This window comes from Panulirus ornatus, chromosome 2, assembly GCF_036320965.1.
Source record: "Panulirus ornatus isolate Po-2019 chromosome 2, ASM3632096v1, whole genome shotgun sequence".
Lineage (NCBI taxonomy): Eukaryota > Metazoa > Arthropoda > Malacostraca > Decapoda > Palinuridae > Panulirus > Panulirus ornatus.
This window is the reverse complement of record NC_092225.1, coordinates 102,645,798-102,663,528: the sequence shown is the minus strand read 5'-3', so window position 1 is coordinate 102,663,528 and position 17,731 is coordinate 102,645,798. Positions and strand designations below refer to the sequence as shown.

At 41.1% G+C, this 17,731-nt stretch overlaps 1 protein-coding gene across 4 annotated transcripts in view; it reads left to right on the top strand.

The window, feature by feature from the left end:
* Nucleotides 1-17,731, top strand: part of LOC139759046 (sushi domain-containing protein 4-like) — a 130,366-nt gene that overhangs the window by 85,434 nt on the left and 27,201 nt on the right. For all 4 annotated transcript variants that reach the window (XM_071680966.1, XM_071680982.1, XM_071680974.1 and 1 more), the window contains one exon: nucleotides 6,817-6,974. In XM_071680966.1, the coding sequence (XP_071537067.1) occupies nucleotides 6,817-6,974 (158 nt within the window). The remainder of the gene's footprint in view (nucleotides 1-6,816; nucleotides 6,975-17,731) is intronic.

Below are 17,731 nucleotides of genomic sequence, written 5' to 3'. Positions count from 1 at the left end.
TGCTTCTAACAACTTTCCTCCCACACCATATATTCTTAATACCTTCCACAGAGCATCTCTATCAACTCTATCATATGCCTTCTCCAGATCCATAAATGCTACATACAAATCCATTTGCTTTTCTAAGTATTTCTCACATACATTCTTCAAAGCAAACACCTGATCCACACATCCTCTACCACTTCTGAAACCACACTGCTCTTCCCCAATCTGATGCTCTGTACATGCCTTCACCCTCTCAATCAATACCCTCCCATATAATTTACCAGGAATACTCAACAAACTTATATATATATATATATATATATATATATATATATATATATATATATATATATATATATATATATATATATATATATTTATTATACTTTGTCGCTGTCTCCCGCGTTTGCGAGGTAGCGCAAGGAAACAGACGAAAGAAATGGCCCCACCCACCCCCATACACATGTATATACACACGTCCACACACGCAAATATACATACCTACACAGCTTTCCATGGTTTACCCCAGACGCTTCACATGCCTTGATTCAATCCACTGACAGCACGTCAACCCCGGTATACCACATCGCTCCAATTCACTCTATTCCTTGCCCTCCTTTCACCCTCCTGCATGTTCAGGCCCCGATCACACAAAATCTTTTTCACTCCATCTTTCCACCTCCAATTTGGTCTCCCTCTTCTCCTCGTTCCCTCCACCTCCGACACATATATCCTCTTGGTCAATCTTTCCTCACTCATTCTCTCCATGTGCCCAAACCACTTCAAAACACCCTCTTCTGCTCTCTCAACCACGCTCTTTTTATTTCCACACATCTCTCTTACCCTTACGTTACTCACTCGATCAAACCACCTCACACCACACATTGTCCTCAAACATCTCATTTCCAGCACATCCATCCTCCTGCGCACAACTCTGTCCATAGCCCACGCCTCGCAACCATACAACATTGTTGGAACCACTATTCCTTCAAACATACCCATTTTTGCTTTCCGAGATAATGTTCTCGACTTCCACACATTCTTCAAGGCCCCCAGAATTTTCGCCCCCTCCCCCACCCTATGATCCACTTCCGCTTCCATGGTTCCATCCGCTGCCAGATCCACTCCCAGATATCTAAAACACTTCACTTCCTCCAGTTTTTCTCCATTCAAACTCACCTCCCAATTGACTTGACCCTCAACCCTACTGTACCTAATAACCTTGCTCTTATTCACATTTACTCTTAACTTTCTTCTTCCACACACTTTACCAAACTCAGTCACCAGCTTCTGCAGTTTCTCACATGAATCAGCCACCAGCGCTGTATCATCAGCGAACAACAACTGACTCACTTCCCAAGCTCTCTCATCCCCAACAGACTTCATACTTGCCCCTCTTTCCAAAACTCTTGCATTTACCTCCCTAACAACCCCATCCATAAACAAATTAAACAACCATGGAGACATCACACACCCCTGCCGCAAACCTACATTCACTGAGAACCAATCACTTTCCTCTCTTCCTACACGTACACATGCCTTACATCCTCGATAAAAACTTTTCACTGCTTCTAACAACTTTCCTCCCACACCATATATTCTTAATACCTTCCACAGAGCATCTCTATCAACTCTATCATATGCCTTCTCCAGATCCATAAATGCTACATACAAATCCATTTGCTTTTCTAAGTATTTCTCACATACATTCTTCAAAGCAAACACCTGATCCACACATCCTCTACCACTTCTGAAACCACACTGCTCTTCCCCGATCTGATGCTCTGTACATGCCTTCACCCTCTCAATCAATACCCTCCCATATAATTTACCAGGAATACTCAACAAACTTATACCTCTGTAATTTGAGCACTCACTCTTATCCCCTTTGCCTTTGTAGAATGGCACTATGCACGCATTCCGCCAATCCTCAGGCACCTCACCATGAGTCATACATACATTAAATAACCTTACCAACCAGTCAACAATACAGTCACCCCCTTTTTTAATAAATTCCACTGCAATACCATCCAAACCTGCTGCCTTGCCGGCTTTCATCTTCCGCAAAGCTTTCACTACCTCTTCTCTGTTTACCAAATCATTTTCCCTAACCCTCTCACTTTGCACACCACCTTGACCAAAACACCCTATATCTGCCACTCTATCATCAAACATATTCAACAAACCTTCAAAATACTCACTCCATCTCCTTCTCACATCACCACTACTTGTTATCACCTCCCCATTTGCGCCCTTCACTGAAGTTCCCATTTGCTCCCTTGTCTTACGCACTTTATTTACCTCCTTCCAGAACATCTTTTTATTCTCTCTAAAATTTAATGATACTCTCTCACCCCAACTCTCATTTGCCCTTTTTTTCACCTCTTGCACCTTTCTCTTGACCTCCTGTCTCTTTCTTTTATACATCTCCCACTCAATTGCATTTTTTCCCTGCAAAAATTGTCCAAATGCCTCTCTCTTCTCTTTCACTAATACTCTTACTTCTTCATCCCACCACTCACTACCCTTTCTAATCAACCCACCTCCCACTCTTCTCATGCCACAAGCATCTTTTGCGCAATCCATCACTGATTCCCTAAATACATCCCATTCCTCCCCCACTCCCCTTACTTCCATTGTTCTCACCTTTTTCCATTTTGTACTCAGTCTCTCCTGGTACTTCCTCACACAGGTCTCCTTCCCAAGCTCACTTTCTCTCACCACCCTCTTCACCCCAACATTCATTATGTGACATTCATTTTTTTTTTTTTTTCATTCATTTCATTTCAAGCTAGAAGTTTCAGTTTTCTAAATTGTTTCTTACATTTTTCATATGTATATATATGTATGTGTGTGTGTGTGTATATGTGCGTATGTATGTGTATGTGTGTGTATGTGTATATATATATATATATGTATATTATCCCTGGGGATAGGGGTGAAAGAATACTTCCCACGTATTCCTCGCGTGTCGTAGAAAGCGACTAGAGGGGACGGGAGCGGGGGGCCAGAAATCCTCCCCTCCTTGTATTAACTTTCTAAAATGGGAAACAGAAGAAGGAGTCACGCGGGGAGTGCTCATCCTCCTCGAAGGCTCAGAGTGGGGTGCCTAAATGTGTGTGGATGTAACCAAGATGTGAAAAAAGCAGAGATAGGTAGTATGTTTGAGGAAAGGAACCTGGATGTTTTGGCTCTGAGTGAAACGAAGCTCAAGGGTAAAGGGGAAGAGTGGTTTGGGAATGTCTGGGGAGTAAAGTCAGGGGTTAGTGAGAGGACAAGAGCAAGGGAAGGAGTAGCAATACTCCTGAAACAGGAGTTGTGGGAGTATGTGATAGAATGTAAGAAAGTAAATTCTCGATTAATATGGGTAAAACTGAAAGTTGATGGAGAGAGGTGGGTGATTATTGGTGCATATGCACCTGGGCATGAGAAGAAAGATCATGAGAGGCAAGTGTCTTGGGAGCAGCTGAATGAGTGTGTTAGTGGTTTTGATGCACGAGACCGGGTTATAGTGATGGGTGATTTGAATGCAAAGGTGAGTAATGTGGCAGTTGACGGAATAATTGGTATACATGGGGTGTTCAGTGTTGTAAATGGTAATGGTGAAGAGCTTGTAGATTTATGTGCTGAAAAAGGACTGATGATTGGGAATACCTGGTTTAAAAAGCGAGATATACATAAGTATACTTATGTAAGTAGGAGAGATGGCCAGAGAGCGTTATTGGATTACGTGTTAATTGACAGGCGTGCGAAAGAGAGACTTTTGGATGTTAATGTGCTGAGAGGTGCAACTGGAGGGATGTCTGATCATTATCTTGTGGAGGCTAAGGTGAAGATTTGTATGGGTTTTCAGAAAAGAATATATATATATATATATATATATATATATATATATATATATATATATATATATATATATATAATATATATTTTTTTGCTTTGTCGCTGTCTCCCGCGTTTGCGAGGTAGCGCAAGGAAACAGTCGAAAGAAATGGCCCAACCCCCCCCATACACATGTATATACATACGTCCACACACGCAAATATACATACCTACACAGCTTTCCATGGTTTACCCCAGACGCTTCACATGCCTTGATTCAATCCATTGACAGCACGTCAACCCCGGTATACCACATCGCTCCAATTCACTCTATTCCTTGCCCTCCTTTCACCCTCCTGCATGTTCAGGCCCCGATCACACAAAATCTTTTTCACTCCATCTTTCCACCTCCAATTTGGTCTCCCTCTTCTCCTCGTTCCCTCCACCTCCGACACATATATCCTCTTGGTCAATCTTTCCTCACTCATTCTCTCCATGTGCCCAAACCATTTCAAAACACCCTCTTCTGCTCTCTCAACCACGCTCTTTTTATTTCCACACATCTCTCTTACCCTTACGTTACTTACTCGATCAAACCACCTCATACCACACATTGTCCTCAAACATCTCATTTCCAGCACATCCATCCTCCTGCGCACAACTCTATCCATAGCCCACGCCTCGCAACCATACAACATTGTTGGAACCACTATTCCTTCAAACATACCCATTTTTGCTTTCCGAGATAATGTTCTCGACTTCCACACATTCTTCAAGGCCCCCAGGATTTTCGCCCCCTCCCCCACCCTATGATCCACTTCCGCTTCCATGGTTCCATCCGCTGCCAGATCCACTCCCAGATATCTAAAACACTTCACTTCCTCCAGTTTTTCTCCATTCAAACTCACCTCCCAATTGACTTGACCCTCAACCCTACTGTACCTAATAACCTTGCTCTTATTCACATTTACTCTTAACTTTCTTCTTTCACACACTTTACCAAACTCAGTCACCAGCTTCTGCAGTTTCTCACATGAATCAGCCACCAGCGCTGTATCATCAGCGAACAACAACTGACTCACTTCCCAAGCTCTCTCATCCCCAAAAGACTTCATACTTGCCCCTCTTTCCAAAACTCTTGCATTCACCTCCCTAACAACCCCATCCATAAACAAATTAAACAACCATGGAGACATCACACACCCCTGCCGCAAACCTAAATTCACTGAGAACCAATCACTTTCCTCTCTTCCTACACGTACACATGCCTTACATCCTCGATAAAAAACCATGTCTCCATGGTTGTTTAATTTGTTTATGGATGGGGTTTGTTATGGAGCTGAATGCAAGAGTTTTGGAAAGAGGGGCAAGTATGAAGTCTGTTGGGATGAGAGAGCTTGGAAGTGAGTCAGTTGTTGTTCGCTGATGATACAGCGCTGGTGGCTGATTCATGTGAGAAACTGCAGAAGCCGGTGACTGAGTTTGGTAAAGTGTGTGGAAGAAGAAAGTTAAGAGTAAATGTGAATAAGAGCAAGGTTATTAGGTACAGTAGGGTTGAGGATCAAGTCAATTGGGAGGTGAGTTTGAATGGAGAAAAACTGGAGGAAGTGAAGTGTTTTAGATATCTGGGAGTGGATCTGGCAGCGGATGGAACCATGGAAGCGGAAGTGGATCATAGGGTGGGGAGGAGGCGAAAATTCTGGGGGCCTTGAAGAATGTGTGGAAGTCGAGAACATTATCTCGGAAAGCAAAAATGGGTATGTTTGAAGGAATAGTGGTTCCAACAATGTTGTATGGTTGTGAGGCGTGGGCTATGGACAGAGTTGTGCACAGGAGGATGGATGTGCTGGAAATGAGATGTTTGAGGACAATGTGTGGTGTGAGGTGGTTTGATCGAGTGAGTAACGTAAGGGTAAGAGAGATGTGTGGAAATAAAAAGAGCGTGGTTGAGAGAGCAGAAGAGGGTGTTTTGAAGTGGTTTGGGCACATGGAGAGAATGAGTGAGGAAAGATTGACCAAGAGGATATATGTGTTGGAGGTGGAGGGAACGAGGAGAAGAGGGAGACCAAATTGGAGGTGGAAAGATGGAGTGAAAAAGATTTTGTGTGATTGGGGCCTGAACATGCAGGAGGGTGAAAGGAGGGCAAGGAATAGAGTGATTTGGGGCGATGTTGTATACCGGGTTGACGTGCTGGCAGTGGATTGAATCAAGGCATGTGAAGCGTCTGGGGTAAACCATGGAAAGCTGTGTAGTATGTATATTTGCGTGTGTGGACGTATGTATATACATGTGTATGGGGGGTGGGTTGTGCCATTTCTTTCGTCTCTTTCCTTGCGCTACCTCACAAACGCGGGAGACAGCGACAAAGCAAAAAAAAAAAATATATATATATATATATTTTGGTTGGCCAGCGTTTTAGGTTTCCAATAATTTTCATTCTTTCTCAAAGCCTCACAGCTTCTTAGAGTTAAGGCAGCAGACCTTCAAGCTTATTCTGACTGTGGCATGAAAGGAATTCCTTGCCATCAAAACTCCTTCCTTCTCTTACATGAATTGGTAACACCTCATTTTTAAGTATAACATACCATTTCATTGTAAATGATAATTGTTGATTACCCAGCAACATTAAAAAATATGGCGTTTGATTATTGAGATGCTTATTTCTATCCTGATTTATGAGTTATATATTGACTATGAATATTAGCACTCTCCCATTCTTTTAGATTATTTTTGCAAGCTTTAAGGACACTTGTTGATCTGCTTGGCAAAGCATGCTGGAAACCTACTTGATACACTAATTCTCTTGTTTTCCCCACATTTATGTGACCTCATACCCAGCAATTTGATATACTTGGGAGCAAATGCTGATTAGTGATGTGAGAAAGAGAAATGTTTGCAGTACTTCTTAGCTTATTCTTATTTTTTCATAACCTTGTTCATGTCTATTTCATCAATGAATATAAGCCATAAATGAAAAGTAGTTAATTGTGGTACCAAATTGATTTTAGTGTATCAACGAGCTGTAGGTCCGAAACTGGTTCGCCTTCGTAATAGTGGAAGTGGAGGTGACTTGCCACCTACTCAGCACAACTGTCCCCCAAACTCATCCCAGCCACAGCAAGAGCATGATCCTGATAGAGTCGCCTTAATTGCCTTCCCTGATGAGGTAATTATCTTGAATTTTTTATTCATTTGATATAGAATGATAATTACTGATGCATTCTAGAATGACATTGCAGGCTTTAAACACACCAGGTGTGTATTTGAAGTGTGCTTATTTACCATAAGAATATTTTTTTTATTTTATATAATATCATACTTGTCGCTGTCCTCCCGTGTTGGCAAGGTAGCGCAAGAAAACAGACGAAAGAATGGCCCAACCCACCCACATACACATATATATACATACACGTCCACACACACACATATACATACCTATACATTTCAACGTATACATATATATACATACAAAGACTTATACATATATACACATGTAACATAATTCATACTTGCTACCTTTATTCGTTCCCTTCGCCACCCCCGCCGCACATGAAATGACAAACCCCCTCCCCTCACATTTGTGTAAGGTATGCTATGAAAAGACAACAAAGGCCACATTCGTTCACAACTCAATGTCTAGCTTTATTATAATGCCCCAAAACCACAGCTCCCTTTCCACATCCAGGACCCACAAATCTTTCCATGGTTTACCCCAGACGCTTCACATGCCCTGGTTCAATCCATTGACTGCATGTCGACCCCGGTATACCACATCATTCCAATTCACTCTATTCCTTGCACGCCTTTCACCCTCCTGCATGTTCAGAGCCCGATCACTCAAAATCTTTTCACTCCATCTCTCCACCTCCAATTTGGTCTCCCCCTCCTCTTCCTCCACCTCGACACATATACCTCTTTGTCAATTTTTCCTCACTCATTCTCTCATGTGCCAAACCATTTCAAAACACCCTTTTGGCCTTTTAAAATTTTTTATTTCCAACATTTTTTTTAATATGGTTTCCCAAAAAATGTTATAGGTTGCAAAGGGAAGGCTATAGATAGGGTGTGCAGAGGAGGGGGGATGTTTTGGAAATGAAGTGTCTAGGACAGTATGTGGTGTGAGGTGGTTTGATCGATAAGTGATAAAGGGGAAAAGGATGTGTGGTAATATAAAGATGTGGTTTTTGAGAGCAGAAGAGGGGTATTGAAATGGGTTTTGGGCACATGGAGAGAATGAGTAGGAAAGATTTACAAAAAGGGGTTTTAAGTTTAGAGGTGGAGGAAAAGAAGTGGGGGGGGCCAAATTGAAGGGGAAAGGGTGGAGTGAAAAAATTTTTATGATCGGGGCCTGAAAATACAGGAGGGTGAAAGGTGTGCAAGGAATAGAGTGAATTGGAAAAGATTTGGGATACTGGGGGGATGTGCTGTCAATGGATTGAAGCAGGGCATTGAAGCACTGTGGTAAACCATGGAAAGTTTTGTGGGGGCCGGGTGTGGAAAGGGAGCTTGTTTTAGTGCATTTCACGTGACAGCTAGAACTGAGTGTGAACGGTGTGGGGCCTTTGTCTTTTTTCCCCACGCTACCTCATGCGGGGGGGAAGGGGTGCTATTTTATGTTTTTTGTCATTTATTTATACTCTAACACATGTAATTTTGGCGGGATGGCAATGGGAATGAATAAAGGCAGCAAGTATGAATATTGTACTTGTGCATATATGTATATGTCTGTGTATGTATATGTATGTATACGTTAGAATGTATAGGTATGTATATGTGCGTGTGTGGGAGTGTATGTATATACATGTGTATGTGGGTGGGCTGGGTCATTCTTTCGTCTGTTTCCTTGTGCTACCTCGCGAATGCGGGAGACAGCGACAAAGTATAATAAATTAATGAATATATTGAAGTGATAGTATTTCCAACAACATTATATGGTTGCAAGCCATGGGCTGTAGCTAGGGTTGTACAGAGGAGGGTGGATGTATTGGGAATGAAATGTTTGAGGACAGTATGTGGTGTGAGGTGGTTTGATCAAGTAAGTAAAGAAAAGGTAAGAGAGATGTTCAGAAATAAGAAAAGTGTATTTGAGCGAGCAGAAGAGGGTGTGTTGAAGTCGTTTGGGCATATGGAGAGAATGAGTGAGGAAAGATTGACAAAGAGGATATATGTGTCAGAGGTGGGGAGAACAAGGAGAAGCAGGAGACCAAATTGGAGCTGGAAGGGTAAAGTGTGTTGAAATTGTTTGGACATATGGAGAGAATAAGTGAGGAAAGATTGCCAAAGAGGATATATGTGTCAGAGGTGGAAGGAACAAGAAGTGGAAGACCAAATTGGAGGTGGAAGGGTAGAGTGAAGAAGATTGTTAGTGATTGGGGCCTGAACATACAGGAGGGTGAGAGTTTGTAAGGAATAGTGAATTTGAACAATTTGGTATACCTAGATCAATGAGCTCTAAATGGACTGAAGCAGGGAATGTGAAATGTCTGGGGTAAACCATTGAAAGGTCTTTGGGGCCTAGATGTGGATAGGGAGCTGTGGTTTCGGTGCATTACACATGACAGCTAGAGACTGAGTATGAACGAATGTGGCCTTTTTTTGTCTGTTTTCCTGGTGCTTCCTCACTGAAGCATAGGGTAGCAGTGTTGTTTCCTCTGTGGCGGGGTAGCACCAGGAATGGATGAAGGCAAGAATGTATGAATTTGTACATGTGTATATATGTATATGTTTGTGTATGTGTATGTATATGTATGTATATGTTGGTATGTTTATGTATGTACAGGTACACCACCGATTTTCCGGCACTCTTGGTTCCAGAGCCTTGCTGGATTAAACCATTTTGCCGGACCAACTGTGGCCACGTAATGATAATTCATTAACACACCACCTAACCCACTAATTATACATCTCCCATGTGTTTAAGATATACCATGGACTGCCAGAAATTTAAATTAACATCCTTCACTATAGTCACGTTCATGTTGTAATTTAAATTCTTTATGGAACAAGTTAGCCTGGTCCTTTATCATGCTACTTGACAAGTCCACTCCATCACTCCGGCGCTGTTGAAACCATTCCATCATCACTTAAAGTTTTTTCTAATCGTCATTTGCTTCTTGGAATCACTGTCTGCATAGAATTTCAATATTTTCTCCCTTTGCTTCTTGGTTGATGAACCAATACTATAGATGTCACACAGCTTACGCACCGAAACACCACGTTCCATTTTTTCAACAATTCAACTTTATCTTGGATCGATATGGACTGGTGTTTGTTTGACACTACAACTGGCACTCTCATGTGTCTTAGAAGCCAAAGTTAGGGTTAGATTTAAGCAAAATAAGCTAAGGATTCTCACAGAATTGTGGTATCACCACCAAGTGTAGTGTAAAGAATGTAAATAAGTGTGCCCTACACATAACGCCATCTGTGGCCGCCCAGTAAACTAGTCTGGTGGCTGCAGTAATTTCAAGTTCCCTCACATAATTTTGTCCAGACTAAAGGAGGTGCCGAACCATCAGTTGCCGGAAATTTGGTGGTGTACCTGTATATGTGCATGTATGGGTGTTTGTGTATATATATGTGTATATGTGTGGATGGGCCATTCTTTTTGGATTTCCTGGTACTACCTTGCTAAAGTTACTTGTGAGTTGACCTGTATCTGTACTTACCTGATGCTTATATTGCCTGAGTTGTCCCCAGCTGACCCTTTTTAGGACCAAGATTGATAGGGTCCAGTGTGGGCAGGATAAGAGGAAGGCGGCACACCCAAAACAGATAGAGAACACTCTCTCTTCCATTGCTGCACACATGGACATTATTAGTGAAAATGCAAACACACATACAGATGGTTAAAAAAAGGCAAATTCAATCCAGAAATCAGCTCCAAAGAAAATAATTGCCTGGTGCATCATAACAAAAACACAATGAACTTATATCCTATTCTGTTACTGAAAAACTAAACTTTATTGCAATCTCAGAAACGTAGGTAAACTCTAAGAATAAACACTTTGTCTTCAAGTTAGTAATACCTGGATACAAACTATTTATGAAAGATCACTTATACAGGGTAGGTAGTCGAGTTTTGATCTATGTTGATAACAATCTAAGTGCTGTTAAGATAAGCAAAGTAGACACACACATTTACAACTCTCTTTATATTGACATTACCTACAAGTTCAAAGGTATACTACATCTTGGCATTATTTACAGACCTCCTAGGCAAAATGAAAATGACAAGAGGATAATATATATTGAAATCAAAACTGTAGTAAACAATAAAGAGGTTATAATAGTAGGAGACTTTGACAGTCCAAACATAAACTGGAACACATTAACAGGTGACTGAGAGGGAACAAGACAAATGGAAATGATTGAAGATGTTTTTCTAGAACAGTTGATTAAAAAATCAACTAGAGATAGAGACGTTCATGATCTTCTCTTCACTAGTGACACAAATTTAATCAACTCTTGTGAAGAAGGCAAGAGTTTGTCAAACAGCGATCACAGTTTGATTAGATTCAAGATGAATTTAGATTTTGAAATAGATGATAACGAACTCTTGATCCCAGATTACTGGATAGCAAATTTTGAAAATAATAGACACAAAATTCACTGTACCAATTGGAAAAAACTTCCTGACATTCACACAGTACAGGAAATGTGGAATAATTCTGAAAACTCATTACTCAAGATTGAAAATAAACATATTCCATGAATTATGAAGAGAACTTGCAATATTTCAAAACCAACATGGATGAATAGGAGAAAAGAAGAACCAATTTGCCAAAAGAAACATATAAGAAATTTAAATTCATGTGAGAAACTGCAGAAGCTGGTGACTGAGTTTGGTAAAGTGTGTGGAAGAAGAAAGTTAAGAGTAAATGTGAATAAGAGCAAGGTTATTAGGTACAGTAGGGGTGAGGGTCAAGTCAATTGGGAGGTGAGTTTGAATGGAGAAAAACTGGAGGAAGTGAAGTGTTTTAGATATCTGGGAGTGGATCTGTCAGCGGATGGAACCATGGAAGCGGAAGTGGATCATAGGGTGGGGGAGGGGGCGAAAATTTTGGGAGCCTTGAAAAATGTGTGGAAGTCGAGAACATTATCTCGGAAAGCAAAAATGGGTATGTTTGAAGGAATAGTGGTTCCAACAATGTTGTATGGTTGCGAGGCGTGGGCTATGGATAGAGATGTGCGCAGGAGGATGGATGTGCTGGAAATGAGATGTTTGAGGACAATGTGTGGTGTGAGGTGGTTTGATCGAGTAAGTAACGTAAGGGTAAGAGAGATGTGTGGAAATAAAAAGAGCGTGGTTGAGAGAGCAGAAGAGGGTGTTTTGAAATGGTTTGGGCACATGGAGAGAATGAGTGAGGAAAGATTGACCAAGAGGATATATGTGTCGGAGGTGGAGGGAACGAGGAGAAGAGGGAGACCAAATTGGAGGTGGAAAGATGGAGTGAAAAAGATTTTGTGGGATCGGGGCCTGAATATGCAGGAGGGTGAAAGGAGGGCAAGGAATAGAGTGAATTGGAGCGATGTGGTATACAGGGGTTGACGTGCTGTCAGTGGATTGAATCAAGGCATGTGAAGCGTCTGGGGTAAACCATGGAAGGCTGTGTAGGTATGTATATTTGCGTGTGTGGACGTATGTACATGTGTATGGGGGGGGTTGGGCCATTTCTTTCGTCTGTTTCCTTGCGCTACCTCGCAAACGCAGGAGACAGCGACAAAGTATGAAAAAAAAAAAAGAAATTTAAACCAATGAAAATTGCCAGGAAGTAATCAAAATCCAAAGAGAGTGTGAGAAGGTCATAAAATAGAGTAAATGCGAGGAAGAAAAAGAGTTTCCTTGAAAGTTAAGAATAATCCTTGAGAAATTTTCAGATATATAAGACAAAGGAAGACAGTTAAAGAAGTTATTGGACTATTATGAATGAACATGACACAATTACTGATGGCAAGGAAATAGCTACCATACTGAATTAAAGAAACATCTCGAATACTGCAGCCAATGAAAATGATTCAGAGGTCTGATGAAGAGTTGAAGGTTAGAGAAATAAATCCTAACAAATCCAACAGCCCAGATAACTTAGCTCTAAGATTTTTTAAAGGAGGTCAGGAGACAGCTGATATACCCCATATCAAAATTATTCAACAAATTTCACTTGGATTGTCAGGTGCCAGCTGACTGCAATCCAGCAGATGTTACTCATTTTTTTTTTTTTTTTTTTGCTTTGTTGCTATCTCCCGCGTTTGCGAGGTAGCGCAAGGAAACAGACGAAAGAAATGGCCCAACCCACCCCCATACACATGTGTATACATACGTCCACACACACAAATATACATACCTACACAGCTTTCCATGGTTTACCCCAGACGCTTCACATGCCCTGATTCAATCCACTGACAGCACATCAACCCCGGTATACCACATCGATCCAGTTCACTCTATTCCTTGCCCTCCTTTCACCCTCCTGCATGTTCAGGCCCCGATCACACAAAATCTTTTTCACTCCATCTTTCCACCTCCAATTTGGTCTCCCACTTCTCCTCGTTCCCTCCACCTCCGACACATATATCCTCTTGGTCAATCTTTCCTCACTCATTCTCTCCATGTGCCCAAACCATTTCAAAACACCCTCTTCTGCTCTCTCAACCACGCTCTTTTTATTTCCACACATCTCTCTTACCCTTACGTTACTTACTCAATCAAACCACCTCACACCACACATTGTCCTCAAACATCTCATTTCCAACACATCCATCCTCCTGCACACAACTCTATCCATAGCCCACGCCTCGCAACCATACAACATTGTTGGAACCACTTCAAACATACCCATTTTTGCTTTCCGAGATAATGTTCTCGACTTCCACACATTCTTCAAGGCTCCCAGAATTTTCGCCCCCTCCCCCACCCTATGATCCACTTCCGCTTCCATGGTTCCATCCGCTGCCAGATCCACTCCCAGATATCTAAAACACTTTACTTCCTCCAGTTTTTCTCCATTCAAACTTACCTCCCAATTGACTTGACTCTCAACCCTACTGTACCTAATAACCTTGCTCTTATTCACATTTACTCTTAACTTTCTTCTTTCACACACTTTACCAAGCTCAGTCACCAGCTTCTGCAGTTTCTCACATGAATCAACCACCAGCGCTGTATCGTCAGCGAACAACAACTGACTCACTTCCCAAGCTCTCTCATCCCCAACAGACTTCATACTTGCCCCTCTTTCCAAAACTCTTGCATTCACCTCCCTAACAACCCCATCCATAAACAAATTAAACAACCATGGAGACATCACACACCCCTGCCGCAAACCTACATTCACTGAGAACCAATCACTTTCCTCTCTCCTACACGTACACATGCCTTACATCCTCGATAAAAACTTTTCACTGCTTCTAACAACTTGCCTCCCACACCATATATTCTTAATACCTTCCACAGAGCATCTCTATCAACTCTTATCATATGCCTTCTCCAGATCCATAAATGCTACATACAAATCCATTTGCTTTTCTAAGTATTTCTCACATACATTCTTCAAAGCAAACACCTGATCCACACATCCTCTACCACTTCTGAAACCACACTGCTCTTCCCCAATCTGATGCTCTGTACATGCCTTCACCCTCTCAATCAATACCCTCCCATATAATTTACCAGGAATACTCAACAAACTTATACCTCTGTAATTTGAGCACTCACTCTTATCCCCTTTGCCTTTGTACAATGGCACTATGCACGCATTCCGCCAATCCTCAGGCACCTCACCATGAGTCATACATACATTAAATAACCTTACCAACCAATCAATAATACAGTCACCCCCTTTTTTAATAAAGTCCAGTGCAATACCATCCAAACCTGCTGCATTGCCGGCTTTCATCTTCCGCAAAGCTTTCACTACCTCTTCTCTGTTTACCAAATCATTTTCCCTAACCCTCTCACTTTGCACACCACCTCGACCAAAACACCCTATATCTGCCACTCTATCATCAAACACATTCAACAAACCTTCAAAATACTTACTCCATCTCCTTCTCACATCACCACTACTTGTTATCACCTCCCCATTTGCGCCCTTCACTGAAGTTCCCATTTGCTCCCTTGTCTTACGCACTTTATTTACCTCCTTCCAGAACATCTTTTTATTCTCCCTAAAATTTAATGATACTCTCTCACCCCAACTCTCATTTGCCCTCTTTTTCACCTCTTGCACCTTTCTCTTGACCTCCTGTCTCTTTCTTTTATACATCTCCCACTCAGTTGCATTTTTTCCCTGCAAAAATCGTCCAAATGCCTCTCTCTTCTCTTTCACTAATAATCTTACTTCTTCATCCCACCACTCACTGCCCTTCCTAATCAACCCACCTCCCACTCTTCTCATGCCACAAGCATCTTTTGTGCAATCCATCACTGATTCCCTAAATACATCCCATTCCTCCCCCACTCCCCTTACTTCCATTGTTCTCACCTTTTTCACGTGTTACTCATATATATAAAAAATTTTAGTAGACGAAAAGTGTGCCATGAAGTATTGCCGAATTAGCCTTACATCAGTGTTAGGTAAAATGATGGAAATTTTTTTTCACACTATTCGCCATTTCCTGCATTAGCGAGGTAGCATTAAGAACAGAGGACTGAGCCTTTGAGGGAATATCCTCACTTGGCCTCTTCTCTGTTCCTTCTATTGGAAAATAGAAATGAGAGGGGAGGAAAAAATAATACGAGATAAAATTGTCACATTTCTAGAAAATCACAAAATTATATTGGACAACCAACATGGTTTCTGCATTAGGAGATCCTGCCTAACAAATTCACTGGAATTTTTTAATGTTATCTATCAGCACTGGGGTGAAAAAGTATTATATTATACTTTGTCGCTGTCTCCCGCGTTAGCGAGGTAGCGCAAGGAAACAGACGAAAGAATGGCCCAACCCACACACATATATAACGTAATGTAATGTAATATATTTAGATTTCCAAAATGCTTTCAATAAAGTATCTCACAAGAGATTTTACATAAACTCAAAGCACACAGAGTCAGTGAAGAACTCTGTACATGGATCAGAGACTGGTTTATCGAAAGAAAGCAACATGTAAGATTAAATGGCAGAGCCTCACGTTGGCTAAACATAACGAGTGGTGGGCCATGGGAGTCAGTCTTAGGCCCCATTCTTTTCAGAATATATATTGATGACATAGAACTTGGTCTTATATCCCTGGGGATGGGGAGAAAGAATACTTCCCACGTATTCCCTGCGCATCGTAGAAGGCGACTAAAAGGGGAGGGAGCGGGGGGCTGGAAATCCTCCCCCTAGTTTTTTTTTAATTTTCCAAAAGAAGGAACAGAGAAGGGGGCCAGGTGAGGATATTCCCTCAGAGGCCCAGTCCTCTGTTCTTAATGCTACCTTGCTAATGCGGGAAATGGCGAATAGTTTGAAAGAAAGAACTTGGTCTTATATTTAAGTTCTCCAAATTTGCTGGCAATACTAAACTAGGAGGTAGAGCTGTAAGCAGGCAGGACTGTGAAATGATTCAAAGAGATCTTAACTTACTATTAGAGTAGTCAGACAGTTGACAAATGAAGTTTAATGTAGACAAGTGTAAAAATTATGCACTTTAGAGGCAATAATTTACATCATAATTACAAACTAATTGGAAATTCTCAAACTAAATTGAATGGAGGAAAGGAGCTTGGAGTTGTCATTAGCAACAATCTGAAGTACACTAAACAGTATCAAGTAGCATGTAAAAAAAAAGCAACCAAATGTTAGGTTTCATAGCTAGGAACATAGATTACAAGACACCAGAAATGGTTCTAACAATTAATAATCTCAAGTAAGACCACACTTTGAATATGCAGTCCAGTTTTGGTTCCCAAACTATAAAAAGACAAGGAAGAATTAGAGCAAGTACAAAGACGCACTACAAAATTGGTCCCATCCCTTAGAAATCTGGCATACGAAGAGAGGCTAAAACAATTGGATCTCTTCTCCCTTAAGGAAATAGACTTAGCAGCTACTTAATCCAAGTGTTTAAAATTCTGAACAAGTTCAATAAAGTAAATCATGAACATCTTTTAGAAATACATGAAAATACAGTTATCCGTACAAATGGAATAAAATTCTTTTCCTGTATCTGTGTTGAGGACTGGAAAAAGTTACCATCAGACATAGTGAATGCGTAGACTATAAATACCTTCAAAAGTCATTTAGACAAATATAATATAACTTCAGGTATTCTCTGAGAATCATGCTGGAAATAAACTGTATAAATGACTGCAATAATGGAGACAGTAGAAGGCTAATGTGCAGCAGCAGGGTGTCAGTGATAGCTTGAAAAACCACTGGGCAGAATTACATTCTATTGTCAAGTTAAGCTCCTTTTTTTTTTCAGACAACCCAGTCATGGGCCAATCAGGCCTCCTGTTGACTGTCTTCCTCATGTAAACTCATGTAAATGTAGAACCTGTTCTGCAGCCCTCCAAGCCACCCAGTTTATATTTTATATCTTATCCCTATATCATTGCTATCATCAGTATGTAAACTTATAAAACTAATCTACAATAAAATCAGTCAAATTGTCTCACCCTTACTTACACAGCACTGCTTTTGTCTTTATTTTATTCATTTATTATACTTTATCACTGTCTCCCATGTAAGCGAGGTAGCGCAAGGAAACAGACAAAACAATGGCCCAACCCTCCCACATACACATGTATATACATACACGTGAACACATGCACATATACATACCTATACATTTCAATGAATACATATACATACACAGACATATACATATATAAACATGTACATAATTCATACTTCTTGCCTTTGTTCATTCCCATCGCCTCCCCACCACACATGAAATGACAACCCCCTCCCCACGCATGCACGCGAGGTAGCACCAGG